At 40.9% G+C, this 25,639-nt stretch overlaps 2 protein-coding genes across 3 annotated transcripts in view; one reads left to right on the top strand and one right to left on the bottom strand.

Moving 5' to 3' along the window:
• The first annotated feature begins 256 nt into the window (after positions 1 to 256).
• Positions 257 to 25,264, top strand: Riox2 (ribosomal oxygenase 2). Of its 2 annotated transcripts, none has more exons than XM_017800269.2 (10): positions 257 to 337; positions 4,314 to 4,770; positions 7,752 to 7,871; positions 8,909 to 9,037; positions 14,521 to 14,624; positions 17,777 to 17,879; positions 18,603 to 18,771; positions 20,516 to 20,604; positions 22,159 to 22,248; positions 22,710 to 25,264. In XM_017800269.2, exons 2-10 carry the CDS (start codon positions 4,339 to 4,341, stop codon positions 22,866 to 22,868), a joined length of 1,395 nt encoding a protein of 464 aa, XP_017655758.1. In that variant the 5' UTR covers positions 257 to 337; positions 4,314 to 4,338; the 3' UTR covers positions 22,869 to 25,264. The 2 variants fall into 2 exon arrangements, with proteins under 2 accessions (XP_017655758.1, XP_008839957.1); XM_008841735.3 differs by having other exon boundaries at positions 18,600 to 18,771.
• Crybg3 (crystallin beta-gamma domain containing 3) overlaps positions 24,535 to 25,639 on the bottom strand; it is a 119,779-nt gene continuing 118,674 nt past the window's right edge. Inside the window, exon 23 of the mRNA XM_029567646.1 lies at positions 24,535 to 24,667. Coding sequence (XP_029423506.1) covers positions 24,579 to 24,667 — 89 coding nt within the window. The 3' untranslated portion in view covers positions 24,535 to 24,578. The remainder of the gene's footprint in view (positions 24,668 to 25,639) is intronic.

The raw sequence follows: 25,639 nt of genomic DNA, 5'->3' as shown, positions 1-25,639 counted from the left end.
AAAGTGAGTATTCGCAAAGAGAATTGTCTGAATTTATACATTTCCCCCTAACTTCAGATTCGGAGGCATCAGCCATAAAAAGCACAGTCACGTCCCATTTCTTAGGTTCACAAAAGGCTACATTCCCGGCCTGTGGAAGTAAACTTTACACTTGAGGCAAGGCCGGAGGGTGAGGGGCCAGAGGTCAGAGGGCGGGCTCGACAGGCTGGGGCGGGGCCAGAGGCCCAGGGGGCGGGCCCGGCTGGCCGGGGGCGGAGCCCATCCCGGGACGTGCCCACGCCGCCCCACCCCTCCAGGCCTCGGACCTGTCAGCTCCGGGCCGTGCGTACCGTGCGGGGTGAGTGGGGCAATCCCGCAGGGGCGGCGCGTGTCAGTGAAGCTCCAGTCGAGCTGAGAGCTGCGGCTGGGGCGGCCCGCCGGGCACAGGGACGGGGTGGGCCTGCAGGTCTCAGGGGCGAGCCGTGGGCAGCGCGCGGCCGACACACGTGCGTTCCGTCCGAGCTCTCTGAGCCGGCTTGCGCGCACACGGTAGGGCTGGGGGAGGGCACGGGCCACGTGTGCGCCCTGAAGAAATGCGTGGAGGTGCTGCTTCCACTCTTTCCTGACCCAGCACACCTCACTGCCCTTTCCGCTTAAGCACAAATGTGGATGACTGCCTGCCTGTCTGGCACCGGGTCGCCCCTTAGAGGAATGAGCACAGGCTTCCGGAAGTCGGAAGGCACCGGGTTCGCCACTCATTAGCTGTACTTCCGGTGCCGGGAGTTTGATTTTACCGCTGAAGGGATCGGATTACCCAGCTCTTTTTACTGGCCCTGACGGTTTTTTGGGCCTTATCCTTTGTAACGTCATGGTCTCCCCAATACATTAGTAAGAAGCAATTCATCTTCTGTATAAAGCTCAGAACATAACTGCCAAATCACGGCTTTAGTGGATCCTTTTTGACTTGATGAAAACTTGTGTACGCATAATAAATATTTCAGATCAGCCTCGGTGACATTTTTACACACATTCAGGTGTGTGTTTGAGGCGAGTTCAACTAGTGTTCTGTTAGCGTTCCTAAAATTTATCTTAACTACCTACTTACGTGGTTGTAGAGGCCTGCCTCCAGAACTGGCAACCTTCCAGAAATCTAAAATCCAAATGCCAGCCACAAGCCGGCCTTCAAAGGACAGGAGTTACACATGTTTTCTTAACTTTCTTTTATAGAATCTATTTTCATATCTTTCCTAGTTTCTATTGCTAAAACTTTGATTGATAAAACACTGGCCAAAACCAACTTGGGAAGGAAAGACTTTATTTGACTTAACAGCTTATAGTCCATTATCAAATGAAGCTGAGGGGGGAACTTAAGCAAGGCAGGAACTGAGCACAGCCCATAGGAACACTTGCCTAGTGGTTTGTTCCTCTTGCTCAGCCTGCTTTCTTTTATAACTTAGGAGCACCTGCCAATGGTGGTACCTCCCACAGTAGGCTGAGCCCTCCCTTATCAATTAGCAGTTAAGAAAATGCCTCACAGACAGGGGCACTGGCCAATCAGAGGGAAAAGTGCCTCAAATGAGGTTCCTTCTTCCCAGGTGTATCAAATTGACAACCCAGGCTGCCTTGCATCTCTTCAGAATTACAGATATTGACAGTGTGTTGTCTCACCATGGCATTGATTCCTGGGTTGAGAATTCAAGCTGTTGAATAAAAAATAATATCCAAAACATTTTCAGAAAGTTTATCTCATTGACCATTTATCCTAACACTGCAGTTTAGCTTTCTTCAAATTGTCCTTACTCTGTATGGTGGGGTTGTTAGTATCAGTTTGTAATCATTGTTCCACCATGGTTCTTTCAGCCTTTGGAAAGAACTGTGGTTTTCATTGTCATGGAATTTAGATGGTAAGATGAGACCATTAGATAGTTTTATATTTGTTCAGCTTCCATTTCCTAATTTGTTCAGTTTACATCTGGACATTTTACAAAGTTCTTTTAAAAATTAGTTGTTTCTGGCGGGGTGTGGTGGCGCAATCTTTGGGAGGCAGAGGCAGGCGGATCTCTATGAGTTCAAGGCCAGCCTGGTCTACATAGTGAGTTCAGGACACCTGGGGCTACAGGGAGACCCTGTCTCAAAAAGACCAAAAAAAAAAAAAAAAAAAACTCGTTATTTCTTTTATATAACAAACTTTCCCAGGTAGAATACTCATTTGGTCCACAGTGTTGGCTGAAATACTACTTTGCTATGATGAGAGAAAAAACAGCCATCTTGCAATCCTGGTAATACAATAAGAAATAGTAACATTTATAAAGACTAGCCTTGAGGAAAATTTGGTTTTTATAAGCACTGATTCTTAACCGCTTCAGAGTTTTTGAGGAATCTGGGGAAAAGAATCTCCTCAGGAAAAGAAAGAAAAAAGTACAAGTTTAACATTCCTAATCCAAAACTCTGAAATCTGACATGTTCTAAAATCCAGCTTAAAGATTTATTTTCATTTTGTGTGTATGAGTGTTTTGCCTGCATGTATGTGGATGTATCACCTGTGTGTGCAGTACCTTGAGAGGCCATAAGAGGACATTGGGTCCCCTAGAACTAGAGTTACTGTGATTGTGAGCCACCATGTGGGTGCTGGGAACTGAACTCATGTTCTTTACAAGAGCAGCCAGTGCTCTTAGCTACTGAGCCATCTCTAGCCCCTAAAACCCAACTTTCGGAAAGATTCACCTGACCTCATGGGATAGTCTGCAGTTAACTGCAGGAACACTAGAAACATTGTATAAAATTGCCATCAAGCTATGTTTATAAGCATATATGAAATATGAATTTTTTTATGGCTTTGATCTTAAATATTAACACCACCCCCCAAAAGAAGCAGATGTGCTTAATGGCACAGTTATCAACCTCTGAGACTTCTGAGAGGTGGTGGAATCTTTAGGAGCTGGGCCTAGTGGTGGGAAGGTAGGTTGCAGGAGCAGGGGTGTGCCCTTGAAGGAGATATTGGGACCCCAGCCTCTTTTCTCTCCCTATTTCCCTGTCACTGTGAGCTAACTACACCATCACATGCTTCTAGTCATGATGTTGGAACTCTGCATAAGAACCAAATAACAGAGCCAACAATGTACAAAAGCCCTTGAAATTGAGCCAAGATAAATCTCCGCACTTTTGAGTTGATTATCTCAGATACACAATTTCATGTCCAGACTTAGTTAGGTCCCATTCCCAGGCATCTCATTACATATTTGCAAGCATTCCAAAATCAAACACTTCTAAATATTTTTTGCAAAGGATATTTGCTCTTACAGAATTTTGAGTCTCAGAATATTTGTCTACACTTCTTGAACCCAGATGAGGGAGATCTTCTATACAGTGACAATACTTGTGGTTTGGGGATGTTTGGGATATTGGTCCTTTTGCTGCCTACATGTGTACAGCAGACCTGCAGTGCTGTCACCCACCAGATGGAAGACTGCTAGAAACATGGTGTCTCAGCTCCCTTCTTGGAGGTGGTGAATCCACTTGATGCCCTGTGGTTTTTGTTCACTTTAAATTTGGAGAAGTGCTGTGCTAGAGACTAATGATGTTGGTGTTTTATGACTTGTTTTAAGCTTTTTGAAGATTTGATACATAACGATTTCTAACCTTCATTTTTAAACCTTTATTTAATTATTTATTTATTTATTTATTTATTTATTTTAAATGGACAAAGGGTCCTGATAAAGAGGCAGTTTTCAACAATAGGCTCAGGTTCGGAGGTGGAATGTTTTCAGCGTTTGGAGCCTTAGAAACAAGCAGAGCCTCAGTCCAGCCACCAGGTGATGCCGGTAGCCCAGGGCACATTGGTTCCCACCTAAGGATAGTTGAATATGGAGCTGTGTTGAGCAGCGCCTGGCAGCAGACAGCTGTTGGTGGTTCTCCATCAAATGTTCATAACTCAGAGAGTACATCTAATTAAATGCAGGACCTGGGGCAGATTGCAGACAAATTCAAGATTTTTGGCTGTGCTGTTTCAATGTCCGTAGGCTAAACCTTTGGATAGGAACTGCTGAGACAGTTGAATACTTTAATTTGGAACAATCATGTCTCCTAATTAATAATGAATTCCAGTAATCAATGCCTACATACACAAGAAAATCATGTTTTCCTTTAAATGAAAGCACAATCTTAGTGGTGTTTGAGGCTGAGTCATCTTGGAAGAAATGACACTGGCTAAAGCAGTCTCATATCCTGGAAGAAGTGGCACTGACAATGAAGAGTGCTCAAACAAGCAAGATGGTCACGCACGGCCTGTGTGTGCACTCATGGGAACCTAACCACATGTCTTATTCTTTTGGTAGGTTTGCATTTCCTCCCTTGTGAAAAATGCCAAAGAAAGCAAAGCCTGCAGGGAATGGGAAGGACGAGGGGGCTGTTCCTTGTAAGCAGGTGAAAGTGGAGGTTGCTGCAGGCCTTTCTGCCTTAAATTTTGACAGCCCCAGTAGTCTCTTTGAAAGTTTAATCTCACCCATCAAGACAGAGACTTTTTTCAAGGAATTCTGGGAACAAAAGCCCCTTCTCATTCAGAGGGATGACCCTACGCTCGCCAAGTATTACCAGTCCCTGTTCAAACTAACTGATCTGAAAAGCCTCTGCTGCCAAGGGTTATACTATGGAAGAGATGTCAATGTCTGCCGGTGCATCAGCGGGAAGAAAAAGATTTTAAACAAGGATGGCAAAGCTCATTTTCTTCAGCTGAGAAAAGATTTTGATCAGAAAAGGGCAACAATTCAGTTTCACCAACCACAGAGATTTAAGGTATCAGATTTCTCTACTACAAAGTCCTCATACGTATAAAAGTACTATAGCATTTGACCACAGATCAGGTCACGACTGAACATAGTATGGAGGTGGAGATCATTTTGAGAAAGCATAGTGCTGTACCTGTGTGAGAAGGCATGGCATCTATTCAGTCTTTAAATACATTCCAACTCGGGATAATCATTTGTCTTTTGGCTAACTTTGTGTACGTGGTGTATGTGCATGCACACATGTGTGCTGGTTGTGTAAAGGCAGGAAGTTGATGGCCAGTGTTGTGTTCTATTGCTCTCCATCTTATTTTTTGAGACAGGGTCTCACTGAACCTGGGGCTAGCCATTTAAGTAAACGGGCTAGTCATTAAGCTTTGGGGATCTACCCATCTGCTCTCCCCTCCCCCAGGTTCTTGGGTTACAGATGTACCCCTCCACCTCAGCTTTTATGTGGGTGCTGGGGATCTGAACTGAAGACCTTGTATTTGCACAGCAAGTGCTGTTTCCCACTGAGCCATATTTACAGCCTCTGGCTAAAGTTTTCAAAACTCCAGTGACTCTAGATGGACGTTTGGGGTATTATAGTGCTACCAAAACTGAATATTACAATTTCTAACCTTACTAATGTAACATTACACCCTCAGGAGTATGTTTTCTGGGCTGATTTTTGTATATAGTAGCGAGCTCTATGTGTTTTCCTGTTACTGTATTCGAAGGCTTGTTAACATCAAGGTGGTGTTTTTTTGAGGGTTGTCTCCCTTTACTGCCTACATCTTTCCAAATGGAGACTTCAGAAATGTGACCAGATGATATACCAGATGCATGTCCAAGAAAGATACATTAGCTTTTATTAACAGAACCTGTGATGTGATGGGTAAAGTCCTGATTGGTGGCCTACATAAGGAGAGTATAGCTTCATTTTATAGAGAAGCTAGAGTCATAGAGCTTGTAACTACAACTTGGACCAAGGTGGTTTTTCTCCACAACTCACAATTGACAGCTCCAGAAGCCAGAGGTCTTAGATAAATGGGAAAATTGTAGAGTTAGTAGAGTAGTTAGTAGTTAGTTAGAGTAGTTAGTAGAGTAGTTTTTGGTAACCCACGTGAAGAAAAGAGACAGACATTCCTCAGTTATGGACCAGTGTTGTTTTTTAATCTTTTCAATCAGAATTGATACTTGCATTGGGAACCATAAAGTCACCCATACATTCCAAAAAAATAAGACAAGCCGTGGTTTCTAATGGTGCCAGTTACCATATAAAAATAATTAAAGAACCAGGTCCTATTGGGCTTGCCCCAAAATAAATTGGCCCTTTTGGGAGCTCTGTTAACTCTTTAAAGCTATTGAGAGACCGTTAAGTTTATTTATTCTGTGTTAAGGAGAACCTCTGAGAACTATAAATAAGGAAACCCAGTGGTCTTCATAAAGATGTCTCCCAAAGCTTTTTCATACTGACCCAGTTCTTCACCACTTGCTATTTTTAACACTAGATTCCTTTCAGTCCAGTGGTAGAACTGATTCTCAAGCTATGTTCATTGGTTTACTCTGCAACAGATCTTTTATTGTATTATCTTCTTTGTGCCAGCCACTACACACTGGTAAGTTTAAAACTTTGGTCTCTTTAATATCTGTTTAGTGTAGGCGACATGCCTTTTCCAGAGTATCTTCAAGGTACAGGCTCTGAAGCTGGGCTGCCCAGATTGGAGTCTTGCCTCCAGTGAATAGTTGTATGTTTCAGTGCTTCAGTTTACTTACTTGTAAACTGGAGCTAATGATATTTCCTACATTCTGAGATAGGATTGTTGTGAAGGGTATACAGTTAGCATATGTTAAGCACTTAGAAGCAGGGATGTTCTGTTACCTACAAGGGTCTAGTTCCTAGCTTCCTTGTTCTTACCTGTCTTGTGAGGCTCAGATCTCTCTCATTCAGTCATACCTTGGCCCTCAGTTCTCCTTATACCTAATGAGTGGAGAGAGGGACCCTTACTCAGCCTAGTTCTCACTCCTCTGTCTGTACTCCTTCTAGGTTGTTGTTTTCATTCCCATTGCTTTAAATATTTATTTTCAGCCGTTCTCAAATGTAAATCTCTGACCTTACTGTCAGCACCTCAGACTTAAAACCATAGCCACATAGGGAATCATGACTTCCCAAATTTAACATTTCTAACTTAGAACTCTTTGTTTTTTCCTCCTGAAAACCTTTTATATGTCTGTGTGCTCATGTGATGGCCAGAGGTTGGCACTGGGTGTCTTCCTCTCTCACTTTCCACCTTGTGTTTTTGAGACGGGATCTCATATTGAACCTGGAGCTCCCCGATTTGGCTAGACTGGCTGGCCAGCAAGCCTCAGGGATCCTCCTATCACATCACTGCCTCCCCAGAGCTGGGGTTATAGGCTTGCACTGTGCCAGGCTTTTTAAGTAGATACTGGGAACCCAAATTCAGGCCTTCATGCTGTGGCAGGCACAGTACTTTACTCACTGAGCCATCTCCTCAGCCCCTGAAAACTTTTATTTTTTTCCAATAGCCATGTCCCATCTTAATAAATGGAATCAGGAGCTCATTGATCAGATAAAACTTTTTTACTACATCCTGTTCTTCCTCCAGACTGCTTCTCCACTTTTTAAATTTCTCTCTGGCTGTCTAACCACACTGCTGATTTCTTGCCTGCACTGCTTCCTCCGCTTCTTCACGAGTCTCTCTTGCATCTCTATGATCCTTTTTGCACCCAAGAGCCAAAGTGAGCTTTTAAAAGTATAAACTGAGTTGTTTCTTCCTCATTAAAATTCCTTCTAAGACTCCCAGGTACCTGCCTTGCCTAGGCTCACATCTTTCACGTGGTATGTGCACTGGAAGGAAAGATTCCTAAGGAACCTTTCACTATTTGCCTGACCTGTAATAACTGTGTAGTAAAGACTTCTTATGTGAATAAGAACATTTGCTTTCTTATTTCTATTTCCCCATCCCATTTCTTTTTTCTTTTTCAAAGGATGAGCTTTGGAGGATCCAGGAAAAACTGGAATGTTACTTTGGCTCCTTGGTTGGCTCGAATGTGTACATAACTCCGGCAGGATCTCAGGGCCTCCCTCCCCATTATGATGATGTTGAGGTAAGAGAGGAAACCAATTGCCCAGGGTAGAGAGAACGAGCTGCCGAGAGCCAGACTTGTGTGATTGTCAAGGTTGAGTTCTCAGTGCTCTCGAAGGCTCTTAGTGAAGGTCTGTAGCTGTTTTTTCTGTGTACTCTCTGGAGATCTTGACCTCATCTCAGTGTTGGGCCAAGACAAATCCTGCAAACTGATTTCCTGTTCCTTCTCAAAACAGGGGAATTGTTGCCAGCCTCACTAACATAAAGGCTCCCAGTCTTTAGACACAGGTATTCACAAAGTAAAATAAGGTGAAATCACAAATAATCTTTATGTCTGTTTTCACTTTGTCCTTTTGCAGTAGTTGCCAAAAATGTCTATATTTTTTCCATTTGTAAAAAATTTGGTGTAGCTTGAATGAAGATCATGATTTCACTAATGTCCTGGCACCTTGACAAGTGTTGATTTCATTCTCATGTGGCTTCCAAAAAAGTTAATTCATTGGCTTGAGTGTTTTGTAGTTTTATTTTTGTACTAATACAAGGTGTGAACACACAGAGATATTAGCAAAAAGTCCCTTTTTATACGTCAGAGAGCAATTTGATATAAACACATTTTGCAAAAGTGTTGGTCTTTTTTTTTTTTTTTAAATATATCTTTAGCTGAATTAAGAATATAAAACTTTAGGGTTTTCCTGTCTGCCAAGGTGCTTTGGGGCATTTGTGGATATCTGAGAGTTTTCTATCCGATTATGAGTTTTCAGCTATGCTGCTGATAGAAGAAATTAAGATAGTGAGGTAGAAAGAACTCAGTGATACTATGACAGAGTGAAAAGAATGAATGTCAGGATTTCAGTATCAGGATTCCTACCTATTTTAAAAAATACATACCACCAGTAGCAACTTGTATCTGTGTGAAGAACATGCATTTTTGATCTCTTAATTTTACTTTTTTCTGAGACCTGAGGTTCACTTAAACTCTCAGAAGTTGTATATTCTAGACGCTCCCTGCGATGGGTTGTCAGGAAACTCTGACGCTCTCAGGTCTGTGGCTTTCTGTAGGTTTTCATCCTGCAGCTGGAGGGAGAGAAGCACTGGCGCCTGTACCCACCCACAGTGACCATGGCACGAGAGTACAGCGTGGAACCCGAAGCCCGGATTGGTGCACCAACACATGACTTTGTATTGAAGGTACAGGATGACCGTGTGCTCCTCTCCTGACCTGATCTCTGACCCAATGACAAGGTCAGACAGGAGTTTCCAGTTAGTGAAAAGGTCCCTGTGGGAATGTATCCCTGAAATTCCAAAGAAGGGTAGCTGTCAGTGTAGCCAGCCAGAGGCAGGTGACTTCTGAAGGAGTCTTGAAGTAAGCTCAGGCCATCTTTCATTCATCTTCCAAAGTAACCTGTCTCTATATGATCTGCTTCAACAGAAATAAATTGAGTTCAGTGAACTCAGCAGCTTCTCTAGAGTAAAAGTGGAAGGTTTGGCCTTGGGCAGTTTCTCCACATCTAGGTCAGCAGTCAGCATGTAAGCAGAGCACAGCCAAGAATCCACCCCCCCATCTCTCTGTCTTTTGGTCAAAAATTCCAGTATCACTTGTTTTTTTCTCATCATGCAGCAGACTATCTCTACAGTCTCCTCCCTTCGCCAGCATAGAGTTGCCAGATGAATGGCAGCTAGGAAAGCACTCATAGATCCCTTCTCCAGGGGAGCCAAGTGGCTTAAACATGTGTTGCTTCCTGGCATCTTGCTGTTGAGAAAATTGCCTCTGAGCAGAGAGCTTGGATGGGAAAATAGCTCGGCTCCAGCAGGAGAGGCTCTTGAGAAAAAGACCTTAGAGAAATGGAATAGCTTCATAAATAAACTTTATACCTTTTCTTAGAAAATACATTTACTTTTCTTTAGTGGCAATAAAGTAATGATTAATTCAAACCATTTCAAAGACTCTTAGACTAGACTCTGTTGCATTGGAACTATTTGTGTGTAGTTTAGCATATTTGTCCTTTTTGCAGCCTTCTTGCATCTTGAGGGATAACATGTCTAATTCTCCTCAGGGCCTTGTATCTCTTTCTTGGTTTTAAGATCTGTGTGCCAATAACTAGGAGGGTACAGTTTCCCTTTTTAGGATGGGTGCCAGTATTATAGAGAAAGTGAATAAATAACAGTGATTTTTATCTGTTCTTGATTAGCAGTCATCAAACTCCAGCCAACTGGCCAAAATTCTGGCCTGCTAAATAGTTTATTGTAACACAGTCACACCTGGGGATTGAGAAATATTATTTTGATGCCTCCTTTATAATAAATTCCTTGGATGAGATTTCTATATGTCTCTAAGTCTGTTTTAGTGTAGTGATTGTTAAAATAACACAGGATGATAATAGCTCTGGAGGTCAGAAATCCCAAGTTGGCCCCACAGGTATTGGCAGAACTGTATTACTACGGGGAGAATCTGTTTCCTTCTCTTTTCTAAAGGGGGTTCTGGAGGGGGCATTGTTCAAATGTTTGTGAAATAAAGTGTATATGATGTATGTGAGGGCTTTACTCGGGCTGGCACAGAAAAAATAAATGATAGATTTAATTGCAAGAAAAGTTTTTTTACTTGAAGTACTGCCATTTTGGTGTTATTCAGAGCAAACCAGCATCTAAGAAAGCTCTTTTTTAAAAAACTATTTATTATTCATATATACACATAATGTATGTGAATCAGATCCCCCCATTCTTTACCCTATAAATTTTCTCCTATCTCCCCTGCCACTCCCCTCCCCAAATTCATGTGACTGATTGCTGGTGTTTTCTCCCTCCTCCTCCCTTTCTTTTAGTCTCTTTCTCTCCCTTGTTTTTCTTTCTTTTAATACCACTGAGTTCATTTAGTGCTGCCTGTTTGTTCATGGGTGTGGTGGGACCATTTACTGGATCATGGGTAGCTTCTCAGGGCCCTCATCTGTGAAGAAGACTGACTCGTCCTCCCCCAACAGGCATCAATTATCAAGAGGGGCTCGTATTGGAGTGTGACTTCAGGAGCTCTTCCCCCATCCCGGCTGGGATTTTGACTGTCTTGATCTTGTGAAAGTCCTGTGCATGCCGTCCCAGCCAGCTGTGTGAGGTTACATGTGCAGCTGTGCTTTCATGTTCAACAAACACTGTTTCACTACAGCCATCTACTACCTCTGGCTCTTAAAATCTTTCTGCCCACTTTTCTGTAATGTTCCCTAGGCCTTGTGGGTGTGATATAGAGCTCTCATGTGAAGCTGAGCAATCTACATTCTCTTACTCTCTGCACACTGGCCCACTGTAGGTCTCTGCCATTTACTGCAAAGAGATGCTTCTCTGATGAGGATTGTAGAGAGGTATACTAATCTAAGGGTATGAAGAGAAGAACTTAGAGAACAATTTATTAATACGTCCATTTGGCAGGATAACAGTAAAAAGTTCTTCTCTAGGCATATGTTATGTTTTCTGTGTCCCCACATTCTCTATGACTTTTATCATGAAGGGATGATTTTTTTTAATTGTAGGCCTTTTCTACATCAAATGAGATATAGTTCTGTCTTTGAGACTATTTATAATTACATTTATTGATTTCTGTATGTTGAAGTATCCCTGTATTTCTAGAATGAAGGCAACTTGATGGTAGATGAGCTTTTTGATCTCTTCTTGAATTTGGTTTGCAAGTATTTTATTGATAATTTTTCTGTTTGTGGAATGTTCTGTAGATACTGTCTAGTAGCTCCGTTTGATTTATGATGTCATTTAACTCCTGTGTTTCTCTGTTTAGTTTTTGTTCATATGACCTGTCTGTTGGTACAAGTGGATATTGAAGTCACCCACTATAACTGTATTGGGGTTAGTCTGTGGTTTTTTATCTAATAGGATTTCTTCTATGAAATTGAGTATACTATTTAGGATTGTAATATTGTAATACCCTCTTAGTGGGTCTTTTAATGAGTATGACGTGACCCTCCTTATCTCTTCTGACTACTTTTGGTTTGAAGTCTATTTTATCTGATACTAGAATAGCTAGACCTGCTTGTTTCTTAGTTCCATTTGCTTCGAATACCTTTCTATCCTTTTACCCTAAGGTAATATCTATCCTTGATAGTGAAGTGTGTTTCTTGGAAGCATCAAAAAGATAGATCCTGTATTCTAATACAATCTGCTAGCCTTATTTGGAGTCAAGATTACTAATACTAAGAGTTGTTATTGAAAGATGTGTGTTATTTCTTGTCATCTTGTTGTTTTTATAGTGTTTCCTTAGACCTCTTGTGGTTAAATGTTGTGAAATTGCTTATTTATTTCCTATAACCTCTTGAGTATGTTTATCCTTGTCTTCAGAAGGAAGTATTCCTTCCAGGATCTGTAGAGCTGGTTATAATTTCTGTAGTGGCTATAATTTCTTTTTTCTTTGAATCATGGAATAGATAATTTTGCTGGGTATGATAGTCTGGGTTGACATTTGTGTTCTTTCAGAACTTAGAATATATCTTTCCTGAACCTTTTGGCTTTAAATATTTCTGTCAAATAATCAAGTGTTATTCTGATGGACTGCCAAGTGACTTGACCTATCTCTCGTGCAACTTTTAATACCACTTCTTTATTCTATATTTTTTAATGTTTTAGCTACAACATTTCATGGGGAGTTTCTTTTCTGGTCATATCTATTTGGTGTTCTGCAGGCCTCTTGCATTTGGATAGGCATCTCTTTGTTTAGATTTGGAAAATTTTCTTCTGTGGTTTTACTGAAACTATTCTCTATACCTTTGCTGTGGTATTCTCCTTCTGTGTCCATAATCTGAAGGCTAGGTCTTTTGATCGTGTCCCAGAGCTCTCCCATATTCTGTTCATATTTCTTTTTAAATTTATTATTGCTCTCTACTGAGTGATCCAGTTCCTCCATCTTGTCTTCCAGCCCTGATTCACAGTTTCCTACATGATCCATTCTCTTGGTGAGATTTTTCCACTGATGTCTTTATTTTTCTTACTGAGTTTTTCATTACTGGCATCAGTTTGGACTTTCTTCAATTCTATATCTATTTTCATATCTTAGATTGACTTCCTCATTCCATTCATCTTTTTTGTTGTTTATCTTGGAGTATATTCGTGTCTTCTTTGAATTGTTTGAACATACTTAGAATCATTCTTTTGAATTCTTTGGCATTTCTTCCAAATCATTTTCATTTGATGCCATTATTATGGAATAGTGATTTGTGGAGCAGACATGCTGTTTTGAATTTTCCTGGTGCTTCTGTTTCTGCTCTGGGACTTGCACATCTGGAGTTAGTTCATTGATTCTTTTTTTCTTTTGTATTTTTTTATTTTTGAAATTCAGGTCCCCTTTTTTCTTTCAATGGCGGCGTTTGCAGTGTTCAGTGGAGGACTAAGTGCTAGTAGGGTTGATGTCCTTTCCTTCTGTGGGGCTGCTAGATAGGGCTGGAGAATCTGTCTTGAGTCTTCATCTGAGAGTCAGGTATGACAATACCTGTCAGCTCTGGCCTCCTACATGGGTCTGTGGCTTTCCCTGTGCATAGTGAAACTCTCCACAGACTTGTAGATGTAATCCAGTCAGATCTGGTCTCTACTCTGGACCCACAGCTTCTGCTGAAGCTTCTGGGAGATGTGGCCCTTTCAGCTGAACCCAGAGTCAAGTCTGGTCTTCACCCCTATATCTGTAGCTTCAGCTGCTGAGAGATGTGGAACTCCCTAAGTACCAGTAGGCGCCTGACCCCAGTTCAGGATTGGTCCACATTCTGAGTCCACGGCTTCTGCTGGAGCTGCTGGGAGATACCAAGAATATATTTAAATGCATATTTTTTCTTACTTTGAAGAAAATCTTTTTAGATTTCCCTTTAAGCTGATATACCTTGATCTCTGTCTCCAAGACTCCTTATTTTAAACAAATCTTAACTACTTCCTGTACTTGCAGAGAGAAAGTAAGCAGCTCTCAGAACTCCTTTTCCTAGAGAATTACTATAGAGAATGTTTTGGTCTGGGTGAGATTAGGGAAAAGATAACTCAGGGCATGAGTAATTTGAGCAGAATATTTCTGTCATTGGTTTGAGAGGGGGAAAAGGGATAGATTAGAGGTAGCTGTCCAAAAAATTACTATTCTTTAATTACATCTGGGTTTTGAGTTCAGATAGACAGTGCATAGTTTTTCTTTTTAGCTACATTTTTTGAGTATGTGTTATATGGTACATGCTTTGCTAGGAGTACAGGATAGGTGAAGTATAGATCCTGAAAACCACACCTCCATTGTCTCAAAGCTTCAAAATATCATTTCCTTAAACGTCTGAATAATGCTGTAGGCTCAGGGGCTATTACCCCATTTTAATGACAGAGAAACCAAGGCTAGAGGCAGGTAAGCAAGTTGCATTGGTCATAAGTGGCAGCATCCCTATGAGTGAAACTCCTAGCTTAACTGAGAGGAAAGGAACAGCCTCCCCAGGAACAGGGTGTCACCTTCCTGGACCTTAGAATCCTGTGGAGTGGTTTCAGGTATATCTGGTGTCACCTTGGGAATAAAGCCAGTGGCAAGCTCACAGATACTACCTGAGCCCAGCATACAGTTTTTCCTTGAAATGGTGATTTCTAGAATGGAGAACTGAAACCAAAACCTGCTTTCTTAAAGGGGACTGTGAGATGTACCTCTTAATTCTTCTCTTCTTTTCCTTTAGACAGGTGATTTGTTATACTTCCCCAGAGGGACCATTCATCAGGCGGATACGCCTTCAGGACTGGCCCACTCTACTCACGTGACCATTAGTACCTACCAGAACAAGTAAGACCTTTGCTTCCTAGTCTAGCATCTTAGGAAAACAGTTATGGCCCAAAGCAGCACATTTGAGGGACCTGAGGGAGCTGTTCAGAAGCTCTGTCAGTGCCTCCCTTGCTAACTTGTATGTTCCTTTGATGTGTGATTGGCTGGCTAGACCTCCTGCTGTGAACGTCATTTATCTCACTCTATATAAAGAGCCCAGATAGAGGATAAGAAGGTCCTGTAGTTTAGCAAGGAAAAGCAAAACAACACAAAACCATGTAACTCTGGGTATATCACAGTAGATTTGCAAAGAGATCCTTGGAGCTTAGACATATATGCTCAGCTGGGTATCAGGGAAGGGTTCAGAAATTACTTGGCATGTGAGCTGAGTGAGTCTTAAAGGAGGATTAAGTAGGGCTGGGTCAGCAGGTCATGGCAGGAGAAGGCATCCAGGGCCTAGGGCATAGCAGGTTCCTCCTCTACTTAAAGTAATAACTTGCAAAACAGGTTAGTAGGCATACCTCTGCTTCCTCACCTGGCAAGTTCAGGAGACTTACTGGGGGAAGTAACAGCAGTCTGGCCTGAGGTTAGTGCTGTTTTGCCCACAGCTAGAAGACCTCAGCTTGTATCAGGCTTCCCATTTGGAAAACACCTTGTCATTCTGACTAGTTAAGAGTGAGGAACAGAAAGTCTCTGGGGCCAGTCGAGAAGAGTGGGGGCTGGGGACATGGCCCAGTAGATAATGTAGATAAGAGTACTTGCTATGCAAGCTTGAGGAGCTGAGTTCAGATCTCAGCATCCATGTTTCAAAACTATTGGCAACTGAAGACTGCTGGGAAGGGGAGATTTAGTTTCATCTAAGGACGAGACTCTTGGGTAAATTGACCAGGCTCCGTGGATGAACTCACACCAAAGGGCATTTGGGTACACAAACCTAACTCTATAGGCCATTTATTTATATGTGTGTATGTATTTGTATGTATGCATATATGTAAAATTTATTATATATGTATTTATATATATAAAGTTGGTTTCTGCTATATAAGAATACAGAAATATGGAGGTGGTTAGAAAGGGCATGTAGATGTGGGAAGGGATCTAAATATGATCAAAATAGATTGTATTAAAGCTGTCCTAGTTTGTTTCTCCATTGCTGTGACAAAATACTCTGACTAATACCAACTTGGGGGAGGAAAGGGTTTATTTATCTTACATCTCCTGGGTCACAGTTCATCAGGGAGCCCAAGGTAGGAACTCAGGGCAGGAACCCGGAGGCAGGAGCTGGAGCACAGGCCATGGAGTAATGCTACTTACAGGCATGCTCCCTCGGCTCCTGCTCAGCCTGCTTTCTTATGCAACACAGGCCCACCTGCCCAGGGGTGACACCACCCACAGTGGGCTGGGCCCTCCCACATCACTCATCAAAAAGATGCCCTTCAGACATGGCCATAGGCCAGTCCAATAGAGGCAATTCCCCTATTGAGGCTCCCTCAACCCAGGTGTGTCAAGTTGACACTAAAGCTATCCAGCACAAAGCATATGAAATTTGTAAAAATTCATCAGCACCTACTTTATAAAATTACTTTATAATTCTGCCATATGATCAATATTAATATGATACGCTGGTAACCAAAGTTCATGTTTAGTGGTCAGCAATGAAGTACGTTAAATATCCTTTCCTAAGTTACAGGTTGCTGACCTATAAATGGGCACTGGGGGTGATGCATCTAGTCTGAACTTTAATCTGCATAGGTAATGCTGAGTTAGAATGCAGGAATGTAACCTGAGAGCTGTTCCCCAGAGGTGTTCCTGTGCTCTGAACCTTGGCTCCTGCAGTGATAGAGAGGAGATGTAGGGCCTCTTTTTAGTACCTCTCTAGGAGAGACATCACTGTAACGTCCAGGGCCTTCTGTGTGGACTCCAGCAGGTTGAATTAATTATAACCAAAGAGACCCGCTCAGAGGTAGGTGGTGTTTGTTATTCCTGATTTTGGGAGTCTCAAGTTCAGTTATTCTAACCCTAAGAACACTGTTTAACTGCATACAATTCCTCTATGACTTGTTGCCATATGATTTCCACCTAAAATACTACAAAGGGAGCATTTTTCTGCAGTCCAGAAATCTTGTATCCTCCAGGTGGGTGTTCAACAAAAGAGTGAAAGTGGGTTTGACACTAAGTCACACATCAATGAGACCACTAGGTAGTGGGTGCTCTGGGGAAAGTGTGTCTCAAGTGGCTTTGTTGTCCCCTGCCACTCTTCCAGGAGGGAAGCATCAAAGTTAATCTTCCTTACTGAGTGAGAAGTAGAGGTCATACTGTGAATTTCTGTTTTGCACATAGCCTTCAATTTGAAATCTGCTTGTGACACAGGAAAAATTTAAATAAGCTAAGAACTGTTTAAAGAAAACAACCCCACAGAGTGTTTTTCTTACTTAAACTGGAACCTGGTTAGGCATGAGCCTATTCTAACCACTCCAGAGAAAGAAAGTTAATTGGACTCTGATACTTACCTCTAGATGTTATTTTGGCCATTAGCTTGCCTACTACCCCAGTAAAACCATTGCTAGAAATCAGTTTTGTTTCAAATGGTTGATGCTGAGTCTGTAGAGATGGCTGAACAGTGGTCCTGGGTTTTGTACCCAGCACCTACATGGTGGCTAACAACCATCTGTAACTCTAGTTCCAGGGGATCTGATGCCACTTCTGACTTCTGTGGGCATTGCATGACACAGGTGCACTTACACACATGCAGGCAATACACTCATACACATCAAAAAATTTTAAGTAGTAGATTGGTGGATATTTTACCGAGGAACAACTTCCTTCTCATTCAGCAAAACGTGGCATATCACTATTTCTGTTGGATTTAATGAATTTAGATTTTTTTTTTTTTGTATGACTTTTAAGGAATAGTAAAATTTTCCACCAAGCTGTCCTTAGAGAAGCTTGTGTTTAGTTTGGTTCCTTGAAGTTCCCACTTTGATAGTATCTATCTAATTTTCTGGTATCTGTAAGAGGAATTAAGCATACATCTTTCCACCTGTCTTAGTGCCTTTGAATGGGCAGGCAGGAGCCCAGTTTGCAGCTTTCGGCTTTACTAGCAATAGGTATTTGCACATTATTTATGTATTAAATGCTTTTGGTTGTTTTCTTTTTCTTGGTTTGTGTTCTAGTTCATGGGGAGATTTCCTTTTGGATTCCATTTCGGGGCTTGTATTTGACACTGCAAAGGAAGATGTGGAGTTAAGGACTGGAATTCCCCCACAGCTACTCATGGTAAGAACAGAGGTGGAGCAGCTGGAGGCCAGACCAGGCCAGTTGAAGCCTTGGATCCTGGGGACTCTAGGGTCTTTTGTCCCAGATGCACCAAATAGCCTGCTGTGCTACCCTACTGAGCTTCAGGATTTGTAGAACCAATCCAGTGTGGCCTCATGTGGGGCCATTCATATGGGTCCATCCATGGGTGTTAGACAAATGGCTCTTTGTATATTTTTACAGCAGTAGCAAGAAATTGGCAGAATAAATAGTTGAATAAATAAACGTGGCCAGAATTGCATATTCAGCAGACATCAGATTTCTTGGTAGAGGAGAGGCACATCTGTGCTCCTTGGCTTTCCTGACATTTGCTTTTTGAAACAGGAATACTATTTGGTTAGTTTTGAGAAGGTAAGTGAATTGGGGCTGAGTAGAACAAAGATTGCTTTCATTATCTAAAGTTGTCACCTTAGATAGACTTGCTCAGCAAAGACAGAGCCTACATTGTACTATATTTCCAAGGATCTCTCTTCCGGAAAAAAAAAAAAAAAAATTTTTTTTTTCTTTGATCAAATGAAGAACAGCATCAGAAGAGCATTAGTTATAAGGAATGGGCTTCCTTCTCTTAAGGTCCTGGCTATCCCTCCCCACCACAGAATGGCACACCATACTATGGTAGAGACAGATATGTGGCAGCCAGTTCTGTCAGCATCTAGTCAGGGCTCACTTCTGTGCTTCTAGCAGGTGGAAACCCCAGCTGTTACAACAAGAAAATTGAGTGGCTTTCTGAGGACTCTTGCAGACCGGCTGGAGGGCACCAAAGAACTGCTGTCATCAGACATGAAGAAGGATTTTGTCATGCACAGACTGCCCCCTTATTATGTGGGAGATGGAACAGAGCTGTTGGCACCAGGTGGAGTTTCCTGTTTCCTTCTAGGTGCCCCTGGATAGTGGGGGATGTTTGACACTTTACCAGTCTCCAGTTTGAGCAGATGAAATGTAGGAAACATTTTAGTGTTCATGTGGACAGAAGTCTTTCCTTAGTGTACATGGTTGGACAGATATGCTGTGCTCATCTTCCAGGACCTCCCAAGTAATTTGCAAAGAACTCGTATCCCAGTATGACAGGAAATAAGAACACTGTTTTTGGTTGAGGAATATATTTATAAGAACTTTTATTAATAATCTTCAGAAAGTTTTGAGAGCTTGAATATTGAAATAATCTTGTTAGAATTTCGGCAAGCATGGTAAAATGCTGTCCTCACCAGATGAAATATAAGAATGGTCAAGGGCAACATGCACCACCAAGTTGTAGATGACTAATATATGAATAAGGTCTGGATTTTAGGTGATGTAATACATTTCCAGATAGGTGCTATCCATGTCCGTTAACAAAGGCTACCAAGAACTCATTCCTGAATTCAAAGCTGTTTATTGACCTGTTGTAATGGGGAGCACACACATGAGAACTGGGGAATAGCTTGGTAAAAGGGCACTAGAAATGGTATAGGCTTATGCTGGAACATTTTGGAGTTTGGAGAGGACTTAAGGAAGCAGAGCATTGCTGTGGATTGGTACTGCCAGGAAGTAGGAGTATCTTTTCTAAATATTAAGTAGTGAGTGGGAGGAATGTATGAGGCTCAAGTCACCTCAGTAAGCAGCAGCAGGTGCTGCCAGGGTAGGGAAATGTTTGGTCACTGGGAGTTTGAAGAGTGTTCTTGTTTATGCCAGAATTAAGACTGAGACATGAGTGGTGACATTTTTCTAAGGAGTCTTATCAATATCATAAAAGGTTCACCCATCTTCAGGTGACAGCCACTAAAATAGACCATCCATGGAGTCCCAACTAACACTGATTCTGTATACATTTTTATTTTAAAGTCTTTGAAGGAATTTTAGGATTTATTTTTTATTGCATCTCTTCAAAGTGGCATATTTTACCAGTAATGCATTAATCTTTAGGAGAATAGAATTTACTAAATTTCTGCATGTGTTCCAGAATGCTTTATCTAATGGTTATCCATTTTGGCTATTGTATTCAATAAAGTTATGATCCCTTAAGATCCTTTTCCACCCAGATGACCTTCTAAAGCTAGCTTGTTTCTAGTGGTTGCTTTTTCATTTTGTTAAACCCAGTTTAGAAAGAGTTGACTATTATTATCTTCTATGGCTTTTATAGGACACTCTGCTTGTCTTGCATAAACTGAATAATGTGCCAGGTCATACAAGTAGCCATTGGGGGATGGTCCAGTTTGAATTCAGTCCCTCCAGAGTCCACATGTAGTATAAGAAGGAGAGCTGGGTGTTCTATGAAGAAAGCAACTTAGTTCTATTCATTGTGCTTTGATGGTATTATTTATCCCTATTTAAAGTACTTTTTGTGTGGTACTGAGAATTGAACCGAGGGCCCTATGCATGCTAAGCAAGCAATCCACCACTGAGCCACACACCCAGGTCTCTAATGTACTTAACTCGATTGTTATTTACCTAATTGAATGTCTGGTCACTATGAGAATGAGATCCATGGGGATGCAAGCTAGACTTTCAGTTCTCACTATAGATGTTGAGGTGAGTGCTTAGAAGAGTGCTTACAAGGAAGTTTGAATCTGTTGGGTTTCCTTTTTTGATGGCTGGCTTTCTATTTGGGGTTTTTCTAGGTGGAAAGTTACCAAGGTTGGACAGCACAGTGCGACTGCAGTTTAAAGACCACATTGTCCTCACAGTAGGGCCAGATCAGGATCAGTCTGTGAGTATCCAGAGGGAAGAGTTATTCCATTCATCTTATTCCATCTTGAGTTCCAGGCTATCTGAAGAATCCTTGGTCCTGCCTTTCTTACTTGGAAATCTAGCTTCATTCAGTTTAATCCCATTCCTCCAGTCACTTAATGCCCAAATCTCAGTTCCCATTCCAAATTGCCCTGCCTTTTAGGTGTTTGATGACTTGCCCTCATTCCCAGAGTCCTCTTTCTTCTCTTTATGTTATTATATGTCTGGTCTTTACTTTCTTATCTACTGCAGGCCACAATGCTCTTGCTTGGACAACTGAAAACCTTGTTTGAGTTCCCCTGCATCCACCTCTCTGATTCTGTGTACTACACAGATTTGATTTAAATTCTATCATGTTGATCATAGGAAACAAGATCTACATTCTTTAATCCTTACCTGGTGGTCCTGCAAACTGGCTGATAGAAAAGCTTTCAAAATTATGAATTTCTTAGTTTTATCTGGTTTAAAATGGATCTTCTGTATTTCTGACTTTTTAAAGTTTCCAGTTACTAGGAACCTTGAGAGAGCTATCCCATACCTCGTAGTTTACCAGCTTCTTCCTAATCAGCTCTCATGGGAAGTATTCTATGAAGGATTAAGGGGATTTAAAAGGGCCAGGCCTAAAGAATAGACATAAATAAAACCGCAAAAGTACACACTCTTACTCTGTTTAAAGAAACCTCCCTAATGATTCTGATAGCCAGTCAGGACTTTGTATGTTAGCCTAAGGCTTTTAACTAAGCATAGCTAAGGAATGATAAAGGTTGTGGAAGAAATAAGTTGTCCATGTAGGATGGGGACTGATGGGAGTACAGATCATTTGAAAGACTACTGCATTTTAAAATGATTTTTAAAAAATGACATGGAACTGGCTGCTCTTGCAGAGGACCTGGGTTCAGTTCCCAGCATTAAGAAACAATATCTGTGGGTATGAGGAGTTTCAAATTCTGCTTGAAAGATGACTAGAGCCTGAGATTGAAGAAAACAAAACCCAGTGTGTACATGGGAAGACCAATGGCAGCTCATAACTGTAACTCTGGTTCTAGGGTGCCCGACGCCCTCTTCTGCTCCTTGGGCCCTGTACAACACAGGTACACTTGCACACATGCAGATGATATACTCATACACATAAATAAAATGCTAAAAAAAAGAGTCAATCCCTTCATAAATTATTAATTTGTACCTAAGAATGTCAAATTTTGGTACCAAAAAGTATGCAGACAATTCAAAAAAGAAATTTTCACTGATGTGTTGGTATATAAATCAAGTTCTTCAGTACTAGCTACTCTTAAAACAGTGATTCTAAGTGTCCACTAACTGCTACAGACAGGTAAGACTCTGGGATGAATAATGAAGTAGCAACCCTTGTGTCTGTTCCTAACTTTGTGCCCAAAGGATTCTCTATAGTAGTGAATAAATTACACTTGAGCACCAAGGTTTTATTGTTTTCCTTGGTGTTGATCTATAGAAAACCCTCCTAACACTGAAGTCCTCAGTGTTTTGTTGTTGATGACCTAACATTTTTTTTTTAAAGGATGAAGCTCAACAAAAGATGGTTTACGTCTATCATTCTCTAAAGAACAGGAGAGAAACACACATGATGGGAAAAGAGGAAGAAACAGAGGTGTGTTCCAAAGGAATATTAGTGTCTTTCCTGTGATTTGAGTTGTGGTTGGGAAGAATTACTTGTGATTGTCAAGTCATGTACATTTATGATTGCACTGTGGACTGATAGGGCACCTCAATGGGGATAATTAAGTCAGTCAATTCTGTGATGCAAATATACTAGCTTTAAAGCATAATAGCTGTGACCTTAGAGGAAAGGGGTAATGAATGCCAAGTGTTCTGAATGACTGATGTCTCTTACTAAAGTAGAAGGTTGTTCATGAAGTCTGAGCCTCTCATATGGGAATTGATAACTTTTAAGGTATCTAATTACAGTTTAAGTAAATAGCTTTTCTGAAACAAGTTTCATACTTTTGAAGGCTCTTACAAAAAAAGATATATTGAGAATTGTGTGACTTCATTAAAAAAAAAAAATACCTGAAGTGGCTTTTTTGAACTAAATAATTTATCACTTTTCAGACTCATGGACTTCGCTTTCCTTTATCACATGTGGCTGCACTGAAGCAGATTTGGAACAGTTCAGCTGTTTCTGTCAAGAACCTGAAACTTGCTACAGATGAGGAAAAGGAGAGCCTCGTATTATCCCTCTGGACAGAATGTTTAATCCAAGTAGTCTAGTACCTTTACACAAAGAACTGCTGTTTTCTATACACAGAGAAGGGAAGAAATCTTCACCAAAGGAAGACTGGTTTCCTCGTGGACTCCCAGTGTTCAGAGCCAACACTGGTGGGAGGAATGGTTCACGAAGAGCAGAGAAGCTGGCGCTTTTCCTCTCAGGACGAATGGACACAAGAAGGAAGAACAGTAAATTTCTAGGTGTCCCAGACAGTGATAAAACCATACTTCTGACAAGTTTATTTAATCCAGTGTGGTAGAAAAGGCACAACTCCAATACATGTATCATGTAGAATTAAATGTTATTAACTTGGCATTGTCTTAGTTCTTTGGAAGAAACAACTTGTTTAAAGAGCTCCTTAGCTCTAAAAATATTTTTTAACAATTAAAAATTATGAAGAAAGTTTTTTTACAGTGAAAATATACATATCTTTGAGTATACATACCCTCTCCCCATTAAAATAAAGTTATGCCTGTAACATAAGTTTCATTAAATAATACTGCCACACCTGTAAGAAGCACTCAACATCTGTGGGTATGAGGAGTTTCAAATGCTGCTTAAAAGATGACAAGAGCCTGAGATTGAAGAAAAGAAAACCCAATATATGTACATGGGAAGACCAAGTCTCAGAGTAGGCAGGTCTTTCAGTCTAAACTATTTACTGTTATTTTACATTCTAAAGTGCATAGACGTTGATAGTTTTTAAAATATCACGTGAATTTTTGTAAAAATAGAGCATTTTTTTTCCTGGCAAAAGTTGGGCATGAAAGTAACACCTGTGTCAATTAAGTTTAAATCCATCCCTGGAGGACTGTGCTTCTGAATTGTGCCAGTGGAGGTGGTGATGATCCCAAACCTAATTGTGCTGAACTGTAATCTGTTTAAAATGGGAGTGAAAACTGAGTTGCCGGTCACTGAGTAGAGGAAGTCATAGCACAAAGCTCAAAACACAGCTTTGCTTTCATTTGAACACATGAAATGCCCTTCTACTCCAGGCAGACTAACATTTGACTGTTCTTAATGTGCAAATGACTTAGTCTTTAAAGACACTTTTATTAAGGACAAATCAGGCAAAATGTAAGGCACCTGGTCTCAGGACCAGGCCAGATGACCACTGTTAAAGAGTCTGTCAACCTTGATTAATACCTGAGTGCGAGGCAGGCACTCTAAGGTGTTATACATTTTTAGTTGAAAAACAGTAAAAAATGGCCACACCACAGGAAATACTTTAGTACTAGTGCCTTTTGCCTCATGAAGCTGATGTCCCTCCCTGGGGTTAAAGAATATAAATATGAGGTGTTTCAGTTACAAAAGCTACAGAAACCTTATGGTTTATTTAATACAGCATCAGCTTAGTAAGGAAACTTACTAAATATGTTTTCAGGTGGTGCTAAAAAATCAGTCCTTCTGTAAGTATATGATAACCTGCAGGAGTTTGTTTCCCTTTGCTTCACACAAGCATCTTAGGATATTAATGACTAATACAGGTACATTACCAGTATCCTGTAGGATTTGTGTTTGGTGGTTAGGAATATACAGACTCCAGGAAGTGGGTTCCCACAACTGGGATGAATAAAACCTTTCCTAGAAATCATTAGCATTTTCTTTACAGGGACCCTGGATAACTGTTTAGAATGTTTTTAGCTTTTCTGTGGGGTGATAACAAGGTGGTGGACATTCCTTTGCTCTTCCTGGAGATGGTGTGGATTCTCTCACAAGATTTCAATGTCCCATTTCTGTGTTTCTTCTCCCTCCAGGGGCTGATTTATAATGACATGAGTCTTGTCACAATAGTTTCCTCCTAAAATAATCACAAAAAGAAAAGATTTGTTCACACAGGTGCCTATCAATTGCATAATTTCTACAACCTTTTGTTCAGCCCACTTTTTAAGTAGATTAGTGTTATTTACAAAACTGTTTGAAATGGGAAACTGAGTGTGAACAGGTGTAGCCACTGTTCACTCAAATTGGACCTTATTATGACTCAAACTGAAAAATGAAGAAGTATAATGCGTGATTGTGGATGCACAGTGTCCAGACAATGCCCTGCTTGAGCACAGTGCCAGAGTAAACTCTGGCTGAGCGTCAGGCACTCTGTTTTTGTTTCTACATTAACAGTGGCTGTGACTAACCAACCCAATTAAAGCAAAAGCCATAAATAATATTGGCCCTGACCTTGCTGAATTAAAAAACAAGGTTAATTGATACCTGCCATAAATCGTATCTGAGAGCTTTTAAGGATCATGGCAATTCAGAGCAAATACCTACAGGTGTTTCTCAGAACCAGATGGCATTCTTCATTTTATGAATTATGATGTTTCAAATTTAGAACTGTATTCATGAAAACTAAGGTTGCAAATGAAAGTTTTACAACAGTTCTAATAAAAAGTTCCTTCGACTTTATTGTTGGTTTTCTTTTGGCTGCATAATCCATATACCTAATTTTCTTCCTAAAAAAGTTCACTACTTTTTTTTTCCAAACAGAATTATAAATAACTTGACATTTCTCTTAAAAGGCCATCTTTTACCTGGAAGGAGTAGGTTTAGTACTGACATTAAGGGCTATAAAATGCTGGGTATTATCAACAGCCTACATTTTTTTAAAAATTATATTTTTACTTTTTTATATGTATGAATGTTTTCCTGCATGTATGTAAGTGGGAGGCCAGAAGAGGGTGTCAGAGCCCTGGAATTGGAGCTACAGTTGTTAGTTGCCATCTGGGTGCTGGGACTTGAACCTGGGTCCTCTGGAAGAGCCACCAGTGCTCTTAAC

Source organism: Nannospalax galili, unplaced genomic scaffold (assembly GCF_000622305.1).
Source record: "Nannospalax galili isolate Female #2095 unplaced genomic scaffold, S.galili_v1.0 scaffold821, whole genome shotgun sequence".
Taxonomy (NCBI): domain Eukaryota; kingdom Metazoa; phylum Chordata; class Mammalia; order Rodentia; family Spalacidae; genus Nannospalax; species Nannospalax galili.
This window is presented reverse-complemented; position numbering and strand designations above follow the sequence as displayed.

What these genes read in the sequence shown, in the direction of transcription:
- Riox2 (XM_008841735.3), top strand. Translation starts at nt 4,339, where the DNA reads ATGCCAAAGAAAGCAAAGCCTGCAGGGAATGGGAAGGACGAGGGGGCT. An exon ending in ACCAACCACAGAGATTTAAG is followed by an intron (nt 4,771 to 7,751) that starts GTATCAGATTTC and finishes TCTTTTTCAAAG; the next exon opens with GATGAGCTTTGGAGGATCCA. An exon ending in TTCCCCCACAGCTACTCATG is followed by an intron (nt 17,880 to 18,599) that starts GTAAGAACAGAG and finishes CTGTGCTTCTAG; the next exon opens with CAGGTGGAAACCCCAGCTGT.